Consider the following 21,550-nt stretch of genomic DNA (forward strand, 5'->3'; position numbering starts at 1 on the left):
TGCCACAATAATATAATACGTAATTAGTAGCTCCAGTGTCTCCGTTTGAATAAAAATTATTCCACCATCATATAGCGACAAAATACTCAAACTACTTTTACTATAAAAGATCTTCCTTTGTATATTAACATGGAATAATTACGAAAAGATATTTACAAAGAGTCGTTTTATATTTTTAGTTTCCATAAAAAGTGTAAAAATCGCATATATTGTCGTAGTGATAAAAAGAAACCACGTACAGGATATAAGAAGAATTAGTATTTTTCACGAGATATAATTGGAAATGTATTGTGTTGCATATAACCAATTTAATATTGGACGTAAATAATAATGTGACCAAATTATATACTTTGTATATAATTAAAATTATAAGTGACGAAAGTGAACCTACGGCTCAGATTAAACTTAATGCAAAGGTACTATTATTAGTATGAATTCTAGTAGTGCGTGATATCTTAAAATTAATAAAAAATTGCCAAGTAAAGAATTAATTAATTGGGCATATTTAATTTTAATTTAACTAATTAATACTCTGATAGATATATGTATCAAGTAAAGAATCTTTTTCACGTCACTAGGACAATGGTATTGACGCACATGTGTATCTCTTCATTGTTCATAGTACTTTCTCTTAAAGGTCATGTATCACTATTGGAAATATTTACTCTTGGGAATTTATTGGATATTAGCTAACAAAACGCATAGATAAAAAACATATGACCATCTTTGTCTGGGCTTTTTAGTAAAGTATCTAGGTTTCGATAATATGTCAAGCCGGCCAATAAGTAAATAGTGAAAGAAGATTCCTAGGAGCGACAAGTCGAGGGTTATTTGGCTTCTAGTTTTAAAATATCTATTGACACCCTGCAATTTACATGATCATTAGAACAAAGGGGGCACACATGGAATATTTAAACATTCCAATGAACTATCAGTGGGTCTGTAGCTCGGACAGACGGAGGATATTTCTCTATGCAAATCAACTGTCATAGCTGGTTCGATGCGGGACGTTCATCTAAAATCGCTCTCTTAGTTGCGCCCACCCGACGCAACACAAAACAAGTAGTATTATTTTATTGTTTGGACATTAAAAGGAATGATAAGATAGAATGAAATTACCGCTTTCAATCAGGAAGAATAGAAGAAAGCTTACGATTTTTTATCACGAGTACCTTTTGCCTGAAATCATTTATTCCTGTAAAGCTCATATTCTTCCAACGCGTATTTTAAAAATACAATGGACTTATAAATGTTTATCCTAGATATCCAAATAGTAACATTTCATTATTGACTTTTCTATTAAAAGGTAGAATGTATATAATGTACATAATATACAAATATGTTTTTATTACTATTATTATGTTACATTGTTATTCAGTGTAGTAATAATAGTAATAATTGTAGTACAGGAGATTAGTCCTATCGGGGTAAACCATTTAAAAAAAGCGCTAAGTGTTTTACCTCATAATAATATTTTGATTTCTGTAATAATATCTAATATTTAAATATTCACTAATTATTATTTTTTACAAAATATTGAATAAAATCTTGTTTTTATATCGTAAATTTATATACTACTTATTATAAGTATTATTCTAATTATATTTATTATTATTTATGTATTTACCGTAAAATACATATGGGTCGTGTCTAGTACGATCCTATCAAAGAATGACATTTATATGTATCATATCAATCGTCGAAGTACTTCGAACGAAAGATGATGAACACCCTTAAAAAAATTTTCTCTCTGTGTGTTTGCAAAAATGTACACTATGAATTCTTAAGACCTCATTCAAAAGATAAAGGTTTTTTACATGAGATTTTCATGTACGATTTTGGGAAAATGTCATCTGTGCAAAAATCATCTAGAAAAAAATAATTTGCAAAAGTAATTTTCACGCATATAGAAACTTGTTTTGAAAATCGGAAACGAGAATATCATGTAGAAGATCTTCATCTTTCGAATTCATCTTTCGAATTACAATCAAACATAAATTGCGATCAGGAGAGTTTATGGTGTAAGCCATTGCAACATGGGGCATAGACTTCATGCAGATATGCTTGTTTCGTCATCCTATATCGAGAAAATAAAATATATGAATTACATCTAATTTTAACTCATCACGTTACTTCGAAAAATCAAGCAATAGAGTTTTAAACAATTATTCTTTTAAACAAATATATAATATCATTAATTAATTATAATCAATGAAAATTATTATTTTATATAATGAAATGTTTATATAACGAATACGTTTCTGTAGTCCTCTTGCATGTTGCTTCTTTAGACCATTTTGCGTACAGTCTGCTATTTTTGATTTGATCATACATATTCTGTTTGTTATTGAATTGAACTCCTACAACAATCCGTTACGCAAGTCCACAAAATGGTATAGAAAACTAGCCTTCGAACTATTATTGAGTACTACGGTTGTAAATAGTTACATTCTATACAAAGATATTACGAAGCAGAAAATCAACATTACAGAATTCCGGAAGAAATTAGCAGTATATCTTACAAATTGTGAAAAAGAAGACATTCCATCGGACAATATTGCAAGAAGATCTAAAAAACAACACCAACTCCAAAGAAAACCTGGAAACGTTTCCACAGTATGAAGATATTGTAAATCATGTTACGATAAAAATGTAACAAAAGATAGTAGAGAAATGGCCAGGAAAAAAACTAAGCGAATTGTCACATTTTGTAATACCTGTAAAGAAGAACCGTTTTTATGTTTACCGTGCTTCAATGAAATCCACTAATCCTGTAATGTATCGAAATTAAGTAAATTTTGAATAAATTTTCTGTAATTTAATGAAACAGTGTAAATTTTATATAGTTCTATATCATGTTATACGCTGTCAGCCAGCGGTGGTTGACGCGGCCTAAACGGAAAGTCCAGTGTCAGCCACCTGGCTGACGTGCGCTCAACGTGTTAATTTAAATTCCTTCAAAACTATTTAATGTTTAATTCTACGAGCAAAGGTAACATTATCAACATCATCTTCCGATGGAGAATTAACTAATTCAAATTTAGCATAAGTTATTCAAACGTGTATTATAATGCAAAAATATTTATAAATTAAGTTTAATATATATATATATATTAAATAATATTTAATATATATATATACATATACGTTTAGTGTTATATATATATATATATATATATATATATATATATATATATATATATATATATATATATATAACACTAAACGTACCGGCATTTTTCTATACCTAATCTTACCATAGGGAGTCATTTGACCCCTTATGAAATAAACGTTGATTTTTCGTAAAAAATTCTTTATTTATTAAAGGAAATAATTTGCAACATCATTTCTAATATCGTATAAAATAATTAAACACATATTTTTATTGCTATAAACAAAACAATCAACTAATTACATCTTTTACATATGATGGGCTTCTCCTTCGTACATTTCTAAACAAATTTTTTACAAATTATGCAAATTTATGTTGTTTTATTGTCTGCGCAAAATCTTATTTGACATTTTTTCCTGGATTGTGAATTATTATTGAAGCTGCTTGATATTCCTTCTCGTTGGTTTTCCTTTTCTTCTTCATAAAATTCGAGGTACTTTGTAACAAGCTCATCTGCTAATTGTAACTAGAAGCGTTACCTTAATAGCTTCAACCCAGTTGTTACCTGATAGAGTATCCATGAATTGATTCCAGCGAAATCCAAAATATTAAAAAATACCTGCAGAGGCCATCTATTGCATTTCGATTTGACGCTATACTTTCGCACCATTTGGTCAACTATATCGACGCCAAATTTAGATTTATTATAGTAAATGATTGTTTCGGGTGTCTTCTTCCTATTGTTCTTGATTTTTACGGTTTTATGTTTGGTACTCAGTATCACTACTTTTTTTCTTGGTTTTGATTTATAAATCGTTAGCGTATAGTCATTTGATTTGTATGCCATTGTTGAAAGAAGTTGCAAATTATCTTTTGTTGTTTTTGCAAATGCGGGCAATTCCTTCCTGTTCGCACGCATTGTTCCCAGTAACGTTGTCCTTTTCGCCAATAATTTTGCAGCCAAAAATGCAGTCGTAAAAAAATTGTTTGTTGTAATATTTCTTCTACAGTTGGTGAAAGGTTCAACTAATTTCATCACAACAAATTCGCTGAGTGGTATTGACGTCGGTCTGGTTTCATCATGTCCTAAATAAGGCAAACCGTTTACAACGTATTTGGATTTTACATCAGACGCTAACCAAAATTTTATTCCAAATTTGTCGGGCTTGTTTGGCATGTATTGTGTAAATTTGCATCTAGTTTTTATGAGAAAGAGTTGCTCATCAATGCTCAGATCCGCGCCTGGCTTGTAACAACTCTGGCAATTTTCTATGAATTTCTTCCATACGTCTGAAATGAGAGCGAATTTGTCCACACTCAAACGTTGGATTCGTTGGTTTCTGTCATCGAATCGCAGAAATCTCAAAATTTCTGAGAAGGTGTTCCTACTCATTGCATTGGAAAAAAAGGGATGTCCCCACTTCGAATTCCACAGGTGAGAAATGGGTAAATTTTTTGCCTGATAAGCGCCACGTACATATAACACTCCAATAAATGCATATCATTTTTTTATAGACAGATCCCATGCAGCCCCCAAAACTCGTAAAGCTTCTGCTTCTGTATATTTCTGTATTTTTTCAATAATGGTGTGATCTATTATCACCAAAAATGCATATGAGGCTTTACCAGACATAATATTTCTTTTGGCGTGTGCCGTTGGACCTGATACTTCTCTGAAAGAAAGTGGTGATCTTCCGATTGCCGGCCCTTCTTGAATTCGCTGCCAAACAGTTCCATCAAGAGCCGTGACAATGTCTTCAAAATTCTGTTCACTATTACTTTCAGAATCCGATAAAAATCTTTGGCGCTTCTGTCCTCTACGGAGATTCAAAAAATATCCAGTTTCATCGGCAACCACATTATCATCCTGAGTTTCCTCATTGTCTGGAAAATCACTTTGACTTCCACTTTGATCATCTTCAGGTATTGAATCTTCTTCACCTGAATGCACTTCACTTATTTGTCGAATTATTTCCACCTGTCTCACTGACCGTGCGCACATATTCAGGATTGCAGTGAAACACAAGGCCAATTGAATGAAACAAAAATGGTCAAAATATAACTAAAACTATTGTGTATTATCACTGCTTGTCGAACTTTATTTCTTGTAGGCTCTGATCTTTGCTCTGCGACTCTCAATATACGACTGCATTTCTATTTCGTTTAGCTACAAGGAATTCATTGGACGGAATGTTGCTTGTGAATCTCCGATAAGGGTCCGTTCTGTTTATACGTTACGTTATATGGACCTGGTAGGGTCGTCCAAGTGCTTACGCCGAAACCAAACAAACATATCAGTTTCAGATAAATGAAACCTTTACTTGAGAAGCGTATCTGAGTTTAGAACAAAGGTTCCAGTTGAAGAACTGCCGAAAAATACGTAAACTTCGTATGGGGTCAAATAACCCCTCGTGGTAAGTAAGGTAGGTAAAGAATTTTTGTCGGTAAAAAATAAGCTATGAGAGAAACGAAAAGCGATAAATTGAATAATCGGATGATATAAGAATTTACAGAAAGTCAAATGATCGAAAAAAAACATTAAATGTACGAATTTAAAGTAAATTTTCAAAAGGGGTCATTTGACCCCATTTGGTACATTTAGTAATAATCATACCATGAAATCACGCTTACTTTGGCATGAGCATTTCGTTCTAATAATCTCTCAAATAGTTGTCTAGTATTTTCTATTTCATCCTGAGATATTTCAGAATCTATATATAACTTCCATAAAAGTTCAGGCATATCCAAACTAAATAATAAAAATAATAAAAATATTAAACATGTTATTGATAAAAAATAAAAATAAAAGAAAAAGACAGCTTTAGTTATATTTAATACTAATTTTTAAAAATATAACTTAATTCGTTTAAGACACAACTAATTCATAAATAGCTCTAGGACAGTCAAAATCTCTTAATAAAGTTTCTAATTCTTTTAGATTTTCTTCAGATTTTACTAATCTCAGATAGTCAAACCAAGCATCATAGAAGAATTTTCCTTGACTTCTTGTTCATATTGATATTTTCTTTTGCTAATTATTACATCTTCAATGTCTATTTAAAAATGTTATGAAATTCGTGTTATTTTTTTATAAATTTATACAAATTAATATTAATACTTAAAACTTTTTAATTCATATTTCGTATTAAATAAACCTTAATCTTTATAGTATTAATTACTTGCAAAATCATCATATTTCTTTTCGTGTATGGTATATGCATTATATATTTCTTTTGTTCTTTCTTTTGAAATATTGTCTAAAACATACTTAGAAATTATTTTTACTCTACCATGCTATCAGAGAAATATTAAAATTATACTTATTATAACAGAGATACTGAATATATTGTTATCTTAAAATAATATTCCTTTCTGTCCTTCTTCAAATTTTGGGAATGCTGTAAAAAGCTTTTCATCTAAACTCTCATCTCCGGAAAAGTTTATAACATTTTCATAAACTTTGCGCCCTACATTTATTACAAAACTATATATCTCCCTATACAATTATATATCTCTACCTAGCTCTTTATATCTCTTTATATCGTAATTCAAATTTAATATATGTTTGCCATGTCTGTTAGTCAGGTCCCCATTCCATCCATCGTTCAAAAACTTGACGTGTTTCTATAATAAATCTCTATAAAATCAAGTTAGATAATAAAAAATAATCCCTAATTTTATATCAAATCTTATCAGTAATATTTTCTAATATTTCTTCCATATATGTGTATTTGTATCAAAATTGATTTGTTGTATGTAAAATTGTGACTGCAAGATCTAATAAATTTCTGGTATAATTTGTTTACTTATTGCGCATTTCAATTTCAATATAATATAGCCATAATGTAATGTTTCTATGATCAACATCTAGCGCACGTTCATATACAAATTTAAAATAAATTGGACATATAAAACCTTGAAATATTTCTAATACAACTAAGACTATAAAATGTCCTATTTCTTGTATTTAAGGTATCTTGCTCTTTGCATTGTTTCTGACTTCCCATCGAGCATATTTCATCCGATTCGTTATAATATGATTCTTACACATATTGTCGTCATAGATATTTCATTTTCCATGTTGATAATCAGCCAATTTATGGGGATTTTATATTTTCTGCTTAGGTGGCTAAAAGGGAATATTTACAAATGAATTGTTCTCTATGTAAAATTATAGATAGGTTTAACATTATTGCATCAAGATTTTTTTCTTTGCTTCTCTTAATAGCTGTTTTGCTATGATTTAAATTTTCTCGGGAGCTTTGTTTTTCACCTAAAAAAAATTTTAATTGTGAATAAATATTACAATTATAAGTTGTGTATGCTATAATTTATAATTATAAAATAAAATATACTAATGTATAATAATCATTTTACCTTAGCCACTTTGAGCATTTTTTGTGACTTTTCCGTGACGATGGTTAATTGTTATTCTAACCAAATAAACACAGCTTCGTCTACGCTCACGTGAAAACATTCTCGCAACTAGTTCATTCTACGCCGTACATATCGCATATGATCTTTTAACCTTTTAGTTACTAAATGCCATTATAATGGCTTTCGCATGTTATCTTTTTGAAAGTTATGCCACTATATTGGCATTCGCGCGAGTCATTTTTTTGAAGGATAAGAAGTCACTATAATTACATTTATAGATATCATATTAACTTATTGTGTACTTTTTGAATTCTTTACGTAAAAATGTATAAGTAAATTATACCTTATTCATGTACAGCCTTATTCCGATCTAATGTTCGATCTAATAATAAGAACTGTCATCTATAGTTTACGCGCAGAAACTTTGCAGATCAAATAACAATAGTAATATTTTTATTTAGCTTTATTCGATATACAATATGTATAATACTGTGACTTCCAGCAGCTACGGCTGTGACTTCAAGAAGAGTCCAAGAAAGAATAAATGATTTCTTTTGTGTTCCCGACATCTTTGTCATTTACTTTGTTTCGGCATCTTTGTTGTTTCTCACTGTGTTTGGTTAGTTACCCACATATGCGTTAGGTGGCGCCGAGGCGTGTTAGTTATGTGTATTGCCAGAGGACGCGTTACAGCCGCAACGAGATCGCCATATCTGCGGTTATAGCGACGAAGCATTGGGTAACTACAACCTCATAGTTATTTTTATAAAATAAATTAAATTACAAATTGACCTTTGGTATTACCAATACTTAAACTATTAGTTGGATTTAACGTTAACTACCTTAAGTGTGTACGATCTTAGCGACAGGTATGGGCAAAATATGAACTAGGAAACAAGCAACGGTATCTGTCGCCACCTTGCATCTATTGTATCGGATAGTTATTCCCCACTCACCCATAAATAATAATTGGTTTCGTTGGATTATAGTAAGTTGCATTAGAAAGTAAAATGTGAAGTTCCACTTTTCATGCTGTTATGTATATATCGTTCTTTGATGAAACTGTTTATCTCGCAATGGTCCGTGTTAGATACGATGTAGTCGTATCTTTTTCAAATTATTTCATGATAAATACATAGAAAATAATAAATATAATTAACATTTAAGAATTATTATACAAATCTGCAATAAAAAATAAGAATTTGTCAAATATTTTCTTAAAAATAATTAATGAATACTTTTATATTATATTATTTTTATACAAATTAAAACATGATTTCATTTCCGCACTATTTATCAGGTAGAACTCCCAACAGTATTTTTTATGTGGTTTCTCCTGTAGTATTAGTCTACTCTATCCTGCTTCACTTATCACTACTACTACTGATAATAATAATTATATAATATAATATAATCTAATAAAATATAATATAATAATACTGATATTAATAATAATAATAATAATAATAAAAATAAACTTAAATATTATTTATATAGATCTAGATATTATTTAATACATTTTATATTAGAACAATAAAGACAATCAACTTCGACTGATCGTGGTGATGAAATAATATTGAAACAAATACATAACGACCATAATATAGAAAGATAATGATAGCAGGTGAAAACCTACTTTTCATGATATGTTGTTTTCTTCTCCACTCCATTGTCGTCGTTGCGGCGGCAATTATAAATAACTTCGTATTTTTATACATATAGGGAGATATTTCGGCATCTGCTTATTCTAATCAATCTGGTGAAATACTCCTGAAGTAGCTCATTGTAAAAACAACTTAGAATTGCTAAAAGCTCTTATTAAAAATTGCTTAGAGTGCAAAAGGTTAGTCGTATCTATCGTTGGGTAGTCATGCGTTGAAATTATCAAGAACACGATTTGTTGAGAGTTCGCGCATAAAATCACCACATATAATGACGCTTTTTACTTCTTTTGTGATCATAAATTACCGTCAGCATATATGTCATGATGTATATAATATAATTATATTTTTCTATTTTTTCTTATTACTATTCTTATTATAATATTATTATATTACATATTATTATTATAGTAATAGTAGTAGTAATAGTAATAATATGAAATGAACTTCTACAGAGGGAACCATAACAAAATAGCACTAGGAGAAAAATCTTGTAATGTGGAAATGAACTCGTGTTTTGATCTTTTTTAAAAATAATATATAATATATATGTTTATTATAATATATATACTTCATACGCATGTCATCGAACAAAATTATACTGCTGTGTCCTATTCAGCAGAGATCACCGTCAGAAATTCAACCATCATTGAAGGAAATAAATATAACAGATTGAATAGCAATACCGTACTAAATTATAAAATGAGGAGAAAAAGAGTAAATTATTTTTGATTGAAGAAGTTCATTATTTTTATTTAGATTCATACAATAAAAAAATAACCGGAATCATTTATAGCCTCGAATCTAATATTTCTTTAATTATCAATCTAGATGCTTGCCATTGTGCTGTACATTGCTTATAGATTCTCTATCTTTTTAATCTATAAAATCTATAAGGAATTATAAATTTTTCCAAAATTTAACAATATTTTAGAAATTCGAATACTACTCGAAAGCTTATTAAATGACCGATTGAATTACCGTAGCTTCTTTGTGAAACGCATTTCTTTGCGTCTGAAAATATTTAGAAAATTTGATCATCGGCTGTTCACGTACACAGACGAACTACTTAACGGATATAAACATACTACATTCAATCGTGTATATAATGATCAGAAAAGGGGATACAAGCTTCTCTTCCGTCGCAAATTTCTAGTATTAAACTTTTTCATTGCGGAAAATGTCGAAAACATCATTTACTTCATCAACGAGAACAGGAGTAATTTGTGACCAATTTTAATGAAGGAGGTCTTATTTTAAAGATGAATCTACCATAAATCTTTGTCGAATTTTTGGAAAAATTTTTTATTTGTTTATAAACTATTCTTGAAAAAATACTATTTTTAACACGATTTTTTTTGATAGAATAAAGCTTTCTCAAAAATTCAGAAAAATTATGACCTAGATTAATTCTTCGTCTTTAAAATGCGACCTCGTTCATCAAAATCGGTCAAGAATTACGCCTGTTCTCATTGATTACGTAAATCATTATAAAACCATGTTTAATGAACATTCTTAAACTAAAAAAATGTATATCTATTTTATTAAAAATGCTTTTTTATCAAAAGAAAAATATTTTTATACAAAACATCTATTAACAATCGTAAAAATTTGTCAGTTAGATACAAGTACAAGTCAATTAATAGTAAACGTAGATCATGTTAATATATTTGGCAAAAGAAAATAGGCATTATTACTTATAGCATATGTAAAATCACACTAGAATAGATTAACTTACAATTAAAATGTTCGCAGTCAATCTAGTCCTTGTCTAGTCAAAAGCAATGTGTATATTTATTTGTCAAATAATACTTTTAAAACAAAATAAAGAGTTGAAAATTGTATATTATATGTTTTATATTATTGGTTACATTTGTTGTAGATGATGGTCATACCTTAATAAACAATAAACACAGATTTATGAGTGTTTTAAATGAAATTGCAAAATTTGAATACAAATACCAGTAATTCTGAAGACAATAAATATATTACATACATTTTATTACAAAAAACAAAATATTACTACTCTTTGTTTTTATATCACTATCATCATATATTATCATAAACAAAGTTGTTAAGTTAAGCTGTTTGGAAAACCTCACTTGCATGAAAATCATAAGCAATTGCTTTTTATTCATCATCTACAAAGTAGAGTTTTGTCTGAGCTGGAAAGATTAGGTTTTGAACCTCAAAGTTTACATACCATATGTTCCGTTTCATATGTGTGTTCTAAGATTGTAGATCATTATTATCATTATTATAATTGTTATTTATTAAAAATAAAAACATGATAAAATGTAAATACAATACATAAGTTACAAATTTATGTTTATGAGAAAACATGAGCGTTCCCAACAGACGGATGTGTCTTTAAACCAGATATCCTTTGATTCTAATATAAGTACATAAATGTTTTAAAAAATATTCCATTGCATAGAGTAATCTAATTAGTACATTTATATAAATAATTAATATTGTTTTGAAATATCATCATGAATTTCACTTGAAAATAAATAAGATTTTTGTTACTTTGCGACTTATGCTACTGTTATGCTACTGTAGCTTCTTTTATTTTATTTCTTTCTTAAATATGCTTATAACGAGTGTTTTATGAGTCAAAAGGCATTTTTCTTTGTAAGATTTTTTTCTAAGTATCTAATATGATTTAGAGGGCAACGAAGGATGGATTTTTCGAAATGGAGACTAATAGCGTAACAATACGAATATTTTATGTAATACATTATAGATTCATGTGAAAATAGAGAAATGAATTATATATATATAATGTATCTTTCTATTATATATATCTATGTATATGTGTATCATATACTGTGACGTACACGTGTATCCCTTAGTTATTCACAGTACTTTCTCCTATGGGTCATATATATATTACTATTCGAAATATCTGCTTTTGGGAACTCTTTGGATACTCGCTAAGAATGAACATAGACAAAAACATATTACCAACTTTGTTCGAGTTTTGACATTTTTAGTCAAATGTCTTCAATAATATGTCGAAATGGGCAATAAATAAACTGTGAAAGTAGACTCTTAGGTGTGACGAGCCAAGAGTTTGTCTGGCGTTTATCCTTCAAATATCAATGCAATTCTCATAAGTCCACACGGTCACCAGGTCAAAGGATCACACATGAGACTGTTTAAACACTTCGAATAAACTATCTTGACACGCTCACGATCAATAAGGATATTGCTTTCCCTTTTCTAGCACTGTTTACTTCAACTGCTTTCTTTCCATTTTCCTTTCCTAATTCATTAATGCATTCGTGAATAGTTCGGGAAAAATCTATAGGCAATCAAATCGTATCAAAGCATTTTTACTCAGCAGTAAAATAATCGAGTCTTATCAATATCATTGGCTATGCCTCAATCGGGGCTATCCCCGATTCTATCCCTCAATCTAAACAGCAACAACATAAGTATACGTTATTATATATAGAGCAACAATTGTATCTTATTTCAACAAATATACTGTGATAACTATAATTCACACTATATTTGTTATTTACCTCACAAGCTCCACGGGATCTTACAAAAGAATGCGCGTTCTCCCATTAATTTGCATTAATAAACTCTGATGGTATCCTAGCCTTGTGCTGACTCTTATTCATAGCGACCAGTTAATCTATAACTCTGACGATTAGGAAGGACGGGAAAAGATTCTTCGTACAAATCAATTATTATCGCTGGTCTAATCTCTGATAGAGACGCGTATTTAGAAAAGCTCTCGTAGTTGCTCCTTAAACAACGCAATATACACATATATAATGATACATTTTTATGTGTAGATATATATACATAGAATGATACACACACACTTACATATATATAAATAAAGAGCATACAAGTCGACTGAATAGAACATGCGCGCGTGCGTGTACGTGCGGGCATGTGTGCGACAAGTGATGTTGGTGCGCATGTGCGGCCAATCAGTTGGGCTCTTTGTTCTTCTCATTATTTGTTTATGCTTATTTTAGTTCTGAAGGTCCACGAGAAGTGTCGTCAGTATATCGTCAGTTACTATCAGTTGTAAGGACGAAGAAGATGGTAGAAGAAAGTAGAAATAATTTCAAGATGTAACCTTGAACAAAGAGCAGGTGTTTTATTTTTTGTTTCTCTTCATATATAGCAAAAATAGGTAAGTATATATGTATAAAAATACTGGTCCAAGAAAGTAGATTAGTTATTTTTTTTTGGTTAGGACATTAATTTATTAAAACTTTCGTTTTGCAAGAAAGAAATTCTTACTTTATATATAAAACTTTTCATATGTTTAATAAGTATATGTTATACTTAGTATATATATATAATAATATAATTGAATATATATAATATTAATTGTGTATATATTATAGTATAATTATAGAAGTAATATTATAACTTTCACATTACATAATTCTGTTTATATATACGAAAAAGAAATCGATTTGTAGAGGATGAAGTTAAAAAAAAAGAATCACAGTAAAAAAATTAAATGTCGAACAACTGCATTGTATATAATGAAAGTTTTGTGTAAGTCTTTATTCTTTTAGATTATTCTTTTATAGAGACACCGTTATTTATTAGTATATTATTAATTCTTCACGAAAAAAATCACTTTCTATCAGAAACCGATTAAACATTTCTGATGATACCGAATTCTAGAATTTTATTTCAATTATATAATATTTTAACTATATTATACAATTTAACTATACTATACTATTATAACTATATTATTAAACCCTTATAGATAAAAATGAATAAATAGAGATATTGTTTCTTCAGAATATTTACATGAGATATTCAGATTTATTACATAGATAATTTTACTTATTATTCGATTTATTATTTGCTTTTATATTAGTATAAAATGTTTAAAATGTGGTGCTCCATAGATAGGTCTTCGTCATTCTTGTTACCGGCATCGCTGAGACTAGTTGGGATCCGTATGTGATGACGAAGTTTTATCATCTCGTAATTACAGGTAATTAAGATTTTTTTTATAAGTTACTTATTCGTCCAATATACATAATCGATCACCAAACATGAGATTTCTACGATATAATGTTTGCAAGTCAAGAAAATATTGCGTTTCTGAAATGTTGGCGAAGATAAAATTACCGTTTACATGTTTTCATCGCCGTGCTATTGCGTCATATTTTTCTCGAATTTCTGACCTTTATTTTTGTGGTATGTTTGTTTTTCTTGTTTTAAGATAATTTAGTCCGTGTCCTTTTCAAAAAATCGAATAAAAATAAACAAAACATTCGCTTGCTAGGCACGTGATAGATGCGATGGACAACAGCTATTGGCTGTTAAAGTTCTATTGACAGTCAATTGTAAAATTTAGGATTGAAATTGGGTTTTAGCTAGTTTCGATTTTTCGGGTTTACTAGACGGATGACGGATTACTAGAAAATTGTGGAAGAAGAATCTGAAAGTTGTAAATACGGTTCTGTTCTGATCACGCATGTTTATTTCTACTGATGACTCGTTGAACGGAATATAATTTATCAATTATTAATCTTGACTGATCGTATTAAGTGTTATATTTAATTTTTATCTAAATCGTATATATTCGTGTACATACATATGTGTACTTAATATATCGTACATATAATATATATACATGTGTGTATATTCCTGATAGATACTAATATGAATACTAATACTATATATATGCATACATATATCACACGTACACGTTGTGTATATAACTCGTCATGGATAAATATATGTATGTTCATACATTTATTACAGATACGCACATGTACATATGTAGAATTTTCAAAATTAAGACATTTCTTTGTCATATCAGCGAACGAGTGACCTGTTTCGTTCGGAATTGTTATTGTCAAGCGCATGATATAATACATAGGACAGCGAATGCTATCTTATTTATAATATAAATTAAGGATAAATATATGTAAATAGGTCGGAAAAAATGGTAGGATTTGAAAGACAAGAAAGGACATTTTGTAAGAGCTTGTGTTGTCAAAAGAATAGTGTATTACTGTTTATAAGTTATAATACATACTACGTATATTGGGTACTATATGTTATATGTAACATACATACATATTTTGTATATATACAATAATACATAAAACTCTATGTATCTACGAAGTTGGAAACACAGTGAAGGTCGTGTATTATATTTTGCTGTTTTTCTTATGTAGCCGAGGTAAGCTAAGTGTGCTGTTAATAAAAAAGGTCAAGTATGTTTTGATGTATGAGAGTATGTTAAATATGAATAATTCTTCTATTACGTCCTAGGAAATGATATCAGTAATCATTCTCGGAAATTTGTTTTCGTGTACGAACTTATGAGAGATTTATAGCAGGGATGGATATAGATGATCTCTCTTTCTCAGAATGATACGATACCTACTCGTAATAACATTCTCGGCTATTCTTCTGTTGGGTAAGTATTTGCTGGTTAATTATTCCAGTGAAAATTTGACTACATTTTATTTTAGAATAATTAAAAATTATCATAATTATTAATAATTATGCTATATATTTTTATTATAAAATAATTAGCATTGTGAACATTATTAATATTTTTTAGACAATACTGTGATTCGTAGGTGATGTTATTTTCTAATTCATTTTATTATCGTTATAATGTTCTTGTTTATTTCATTACTACTCTTTATTAGTAAGAATTCAAATATTTTTTTATTTTTTGACTATATACTTTTAACAATTTTTTTGTACTGTACAATGATACTGATATTGTTTTTTTTCAGATTATGATTGCAGTTCTTCGTGCAGCAATAGATGAATCGATCTTTGTTTCGATAAAGTAAAAAAGTAATTGTGAAGTAAATTTGTTGTTAATGTTTTTCAGTTAATTTAAATTTGTTTGCGTTTTATGATGTTAAAAAACTTTTAGAAATATGTGTGTATAAATAATTTGGGTCCAAAGCAGTCATAGAGTCAATATTTGTTCGTATAAAATTTTCTTTTTCTTTTTCTCTGCAATCAGATATACTGTAGATACTTATATGTAAAACAAGCAATAGACATTCGCGAATTAAACTCATTGTTTGCCTCTTAATTATTAAATAATTATTGCGTATTTGAGTCAGTGCATCATGGAAGATGATCAAGGACCTATTATACTTCTGTAGAAGAATATTGGTAAATAAATGTTTAAATTAAATAGCTAATATAATTCTACATTTTTTTTTATTACGATAAATTTAATAAAAATTGTGTTTAATCCTTTTTCAGATTTGCATTGTCATTAAGTCAATGTATTACAAATTCAATCTAATTAATTATCCATCTACGTCGATTTATTTCATTTTGGACTTATTACGGAACAGCTTACATAAATTTCGAGCTACAACGGGGCGAGTGTTTTGGAGATTGTGGATCTTAAGCAGTGAGTGAACAAATTTAAATCCCTTCTGTATATATTATGTCGAGGATGAAAGATTTGACTTGACATGAGTTACTAGTTGTAATTTTTTCTATTAATTGTTGATGAATAGCCATTAATAATTAACTTTTTGGATTTACTCTTGAATGGTACAGTTTTAGTTGTTTTTTTATTGAGCATAGTCTAGTTTCATTAGCTTAGGATAATATTTTCTTGTTTTACTAATGAGTCATTTAATTAATACGAGTCATGCAACAACTCTTTGAAGTGTGATTTAAGTGCGATTGGTTGTCACAATTGGTGACGAAAGCGCTAACACGTTGCCTTCTGCAGTATTTTGACTATGCGTGTTTGAACGTTTGCCAATTATGTGGATGTTAACGAAATTTATTATTATAAAAACTATAAAATCTGATTAATATGAATAAATATATTTTTGCACATGCATTTAAACATTATAATATAATCAAACAGATCATAACACAAAAAGTAAGTCTTTCGAGATCTTCTTTAGATGCAATAATCGAGAACAATTCATCCAGTAAAATGAAATAATTTTGGCCTAGAAATACTAGTAACATTTTATTTCAATTTGTGAAGAAACGCTTATTTTTAATTTCTATCATTTAAAAAAAATTAATAATCGTGTGATATCTTTGCAGCATGGTACGTCTAACACAATTTGGCATCTTTTGTATTTCCATGTTGTTTCAATGCATTTGTTATATTTTTCACTAATTTTATAAGCTCTTATTTATTTTTTGATATTGTTAAATTGTTTTTTATTTTCTTGTTTTTTTTATTGTTTTTTTTATTGTTTTTTTTTATTGTTTTTTTTATATTCTTTGAAAAATGAGCCCAATGTTGCATCTATAGTTTTCGTGATGTTTATTGCTATTCGATAAGTTATTCTGAATCGTTTTTCGTAATCCACTAATTGTGCAGTTTTTAATAATAATTCTATAATATTTATTCTATATTCAATATAACTTTGTTTTTTTTTCTTTATTTATTGTTTCGTATAGTAGATATCTATTAAAAAGTGCCTTGTCGAATGTATATACGAAAAATTTTCTATATTTTTTTATATATTATCTCATAATACGAAAAGAAATTAACGATTAATTTCAATCATGCTTTTATTATATTTAGTGACATATTTTGGTTTCAAAATACGATTGAATTGAATTTATTCTTGCCTACAATCAGTTATTTCTGCAGTTTCGTGCTTTGTAGAAATGGCATAAACGTTTCATTTACTTTCTCGATTCAGTTATATTTTCCCGTTTTTAATTTTGTACCGATAAAATCTATATTGGTTTTACTAAATTGGTATATTGGTTTTATTAAAACGCATAGTTCCATGAGTTTTATTTTTAATTATTGTTAAAAACAGTTTCGGCGACGTATATTATTTTTCAACATATAAAATAATTTATTGAAAATAGCAATAATTTGACGCTGATTCATATCATTTATAAATTATTATGCCAAATCTTTGTAGGTTGGATTATATTGTTTATATGGAATAAGTCTCTTAAATTGCATTAATGATTTATTAATGGTGACATCCATGTGTATACATTTTTGAATTTATGAATAAACAAATTTATTGTAACTTTTATTTTATGTAATCAGTCTGTATTGTCAACTGTATCATTATTTGTTAAATGCAAAAATGTAGTAATTTGTAAAAATCTTATGAATGGTATATTCTTTCCGAATATTGGCTATTTTGTAATGACTCTTTCAGAGCAGTCATTTGAATTTTTATTTTTACTTTTTTTTATCTTAATTATTATTATACATAATATAATTTTATTTCATCACAATTTACAGGAACTTCAGTCGCGTTACAATTTTGCTTATTTTGCTTAAAATCAAAAATGAAAAATTAATTTTTATCAAATCTTCTATCTATCGATATATTGCACTAAAGCATTTCAAACGTAAATGTAGCTGATCAATACAATCTGGGAAGTATATGGCTTTTTGTCTGAATTTTAACACTCTTTGTTCTAAAACTTGCCAAATTTTTTTGCTAACATTGTAAAATTTTCGCACCGGGTATGCTAGTCCTACCTTCTTTTACATTTCATGGTTTACTCTTCTTCGGATAGATATATTTGATGGCCCTAATGTTCCTACATCATGGCACTGTGAGAGTTGAATTGACAGTTCCATTCTAGAGTCAAAGATCTTTATTTTTCTTTTTTCGATGTCAGTTTAAATAATAATAGCGCATTTGTAACTGATGTATTTAATAATAATTCGATAACAAATTTCATATACCGCATGACGGTTTTTCTGTGTAGTGTAGAATATCCTATCATCTGATTGGACAAATCTAAAGCACATTTTCCTATATTGTAATCCAAAACTACTGTTAGTTTTTCATGTGTGTAATTATTTTTGCATACAGTTACTGTTTCCGCCAAATGTTTTGTGGAAATTATTAAAATATCTCGTCTCTCTTTCCATTTAAGAACCATAATCCCTTTCCTATTTTGCATTGCAATCTACTTGTCTTGTTTTAATTTTTTTAGTTTAACTTCTACGGATATTCTTTTTCGGTTTTTCCTTATAGTTTCTACCAGATGAGTGTTACAAGCAATTAATTTTTCAACTAAATTGGTATTGGTATACCAATTGTCTGCATAAATTGTGTGGCCTTTATAGGGTATATTGTTACACATGCTCATACAAGACTTGTTAGTGTTAAACATGGTGCGTTTGATTTTTTTCCAGAATATATTTGAAATTGGTATGTATATCCTGGACTATAAAATAATTTAAATAGTTTAATATTGTATTACTGACGCTTCTGTTTTAAAAATTATTTGAGAATTATACAATTCTCTTCAATGTTACTAATGATTCATTAATACATACATCAACTACTTCATTAAGATTGTAATATTTACAAAAATTTTGATTTAGTATATCCCCATGTCTGCTTATCTTATATAGCCTTCTGGTTATGTTTTACTTTGTGTGCTATCTGGTTATCATTAATTTTATGGCAAAAATTATCGATATAACCCCAGATCTTCGATTTATTACTTTTTCCTTGACTCAAATCCATTGATCTGATGATTGATGACTAGTATCTTCTTTATTATCAGTAGACTCTGCATCTTTATTCACGATAAGTATGTAAGTAGCATATGATATTTATTCACGAAATCATATGCAAATATGTACGAAAAATATGCAAATATACACGAAATATTTGGTATGTTAAGTATTAACAATATATTTTACAATTACTGTGATATATTATATTTCGAATTATAATATATTACAAGCGTCTTTCCCATATATTCCCTTTCTCCAATATTCTATATATATTAGTTCTTATTATATTATATTCTATTTATATTAGTTTTCATTTCAGGCCCTGAAATAGGATATGAATATATAAGTGGAATCTCATTTGATATAATCTTAATATTGCTTCTTATCATTATCAGTTTATAATCTTAGAATTGAACTGATTAATTCAAACATCATATTTTCATTTCCGCTATCATGTTAGTGCTCCGACTAACTTACATATGTACTACTTCGTTAAAATAAATTATATCACCTCCACATTAAGATCAAGTGTTTTGGTTTTCTCATTCTTTACTGCACCTTGCACATCTTTTCTTAACTTAGCACACATTTTTCCACTTTATTCCATATCTGCTTTTTTTAATATCCCTCTTTTTCTTAATTATTCCTTTTAACCACTTATCGCTTCTTACGTCCCTAAAGCACTGAGATCTTCTGCTACTTGTAACTCCATTCTATTCACCATTTCGCACTCATTCACCCAGTATTCAATAGAATCTTTCTCTTTACTACAGAACTTGCAGCATTTCTCTTCTTCAGCTCCCCACAATTTATTGGCTTCTTCCAACGAACTGCATTTTGCTTTTGTAATTATTGCATAATCTTCATTGTCATCCGTTTCTTCTTCATTAATTTCTTTATATCTTTGAATGTATTTTAGTTTCTTAATGACATTTTACTATATCAAGCTTTTGACTTTTCTTAAATATTCTAAAAAATTTACTAAGTTTACACAATTTTCAATAGTATTAAATTAATCTGATTTCACCAATCAAATTTGAGACGTCAACTGAATTTTTAATTAAATATCCAAGTGAGTGATTTAAAGTCATGAAAATATATTTCATTGTAATTTATATTTAATACATATTATGCGTTATCCCTCTCTGAAGATGTTATTATGATTGTTATGTAGACTGAATTTATAGATAGATAATACATTAAAATATAACAAATATAAACAGACTTTCATTCTCATGTATAAAAATTTAATCTTCATAAAAAAAAAACAGTAAACATAAAAACAGTATTGTAATAAAATTCTTTTCTTTTTCAATACCATAGTTTTACAAATCAATGGTTGGTCTACTAAGCAATTTCCTCACGTATATTTTTCATACTGCAAACAGATTCCCGTTGTACAAAATAAAGAGTAACAAGTAAAGCCTTGATCAAGTTAGGGAAAGAGTAAAGGCTTATAGTACTTAAATTGTAACACCTTCAGTTGTAACCAGAATAAGTGATACGAGTTAGTCCATATCTTATAGGTAGGATTATAAAAAATATCCTTCATATATTGTATGAATTTGTACCTAGTTTAGTTGGAAACAGTTGTTTATTAACGGTAAAATTCATGGCCAGCTTCTAACAGTTGTAGCTATTTTCAATAAATTTATTCCATACTTCAGAAATCAAAGAATATTAATCAGTTTGTCGACGTTAGATTCGAATACTTTTTCCATCGAATAAATTAAAAAATTTGTATAAGACAATTCTTGGTTGTCGTGTTTGAAAAAAATGTAGTCTCCGATTTCTTATTCCACAAATATAAAATGTTCAAATTTCTTTCTTCATATACTTTACGTGCTTACAAAATAACAAGAAATGTATCTAATTTTGCTGGAGGTAGATTCCATGTAATTCCTAACACACGATTTACTTCTAGTTCTG

At 28.5% G+C, this 21,550-nt stretch overlaps 1 protein-coding gene, 1 long non-coding RNA gene and 1 pseudogene across 2 annotated transcripts; 1 reads left to right on the plus strand and 2 right to left on the minus strand.

Annotated features, from left to right (window-relative positions):
- Positions 1-3,647: 3,647 nt before the first annotated feature.
- Positions 3,648-5,114, minus strand: LOC124956174 (piggyBac transposable element-derived protein 4-like). The gene is given in 1 exon segment (XM_047511647.1): positions 3,648-5,114. A coding segment is annotated over 1 exon segment (1,467 nt).
- A 1,210-nt stretch (positions 5,115-6,324) lies between these two features.
- Positions 6,325-8,058, minus strand: LOC124956175 (annotated as a pseudogene).
- Positions 8,059-13,162: 5,104 nt separating this feature from the next.
- LOC124956148 lies at positions 13,163-20,075 on the plus strand. Its single transcript, XR_007103124.1, has 7 exons — positions 13,163-13,309; positions 14,049-14,137; positions 15,430-15,577; positions 15,906-16,299; positions 16,393-16,546; positions 19,131-19,307; positions 19,941-20,075. It is a non-coding gene; the product is annotated as an uncharacterized LOC124956148 (long non-coding RNA).
- The last annotated feature ends 1,475 nt before the right edge of the window (positions 20,076-21,550 follow it).

This window comes from Vespa velutina, chromosome 20 (assembly GCF_912470025.1).
Source record: "Vespa velutina chromosome 20, iVesVel2.1, whole genome shotgun sequence".
NCBI lineage: Eukaryota > Metazoa > Arthropoda > Insecta > Hymenoptera > Vespidae > Vespa > Vespa velutina.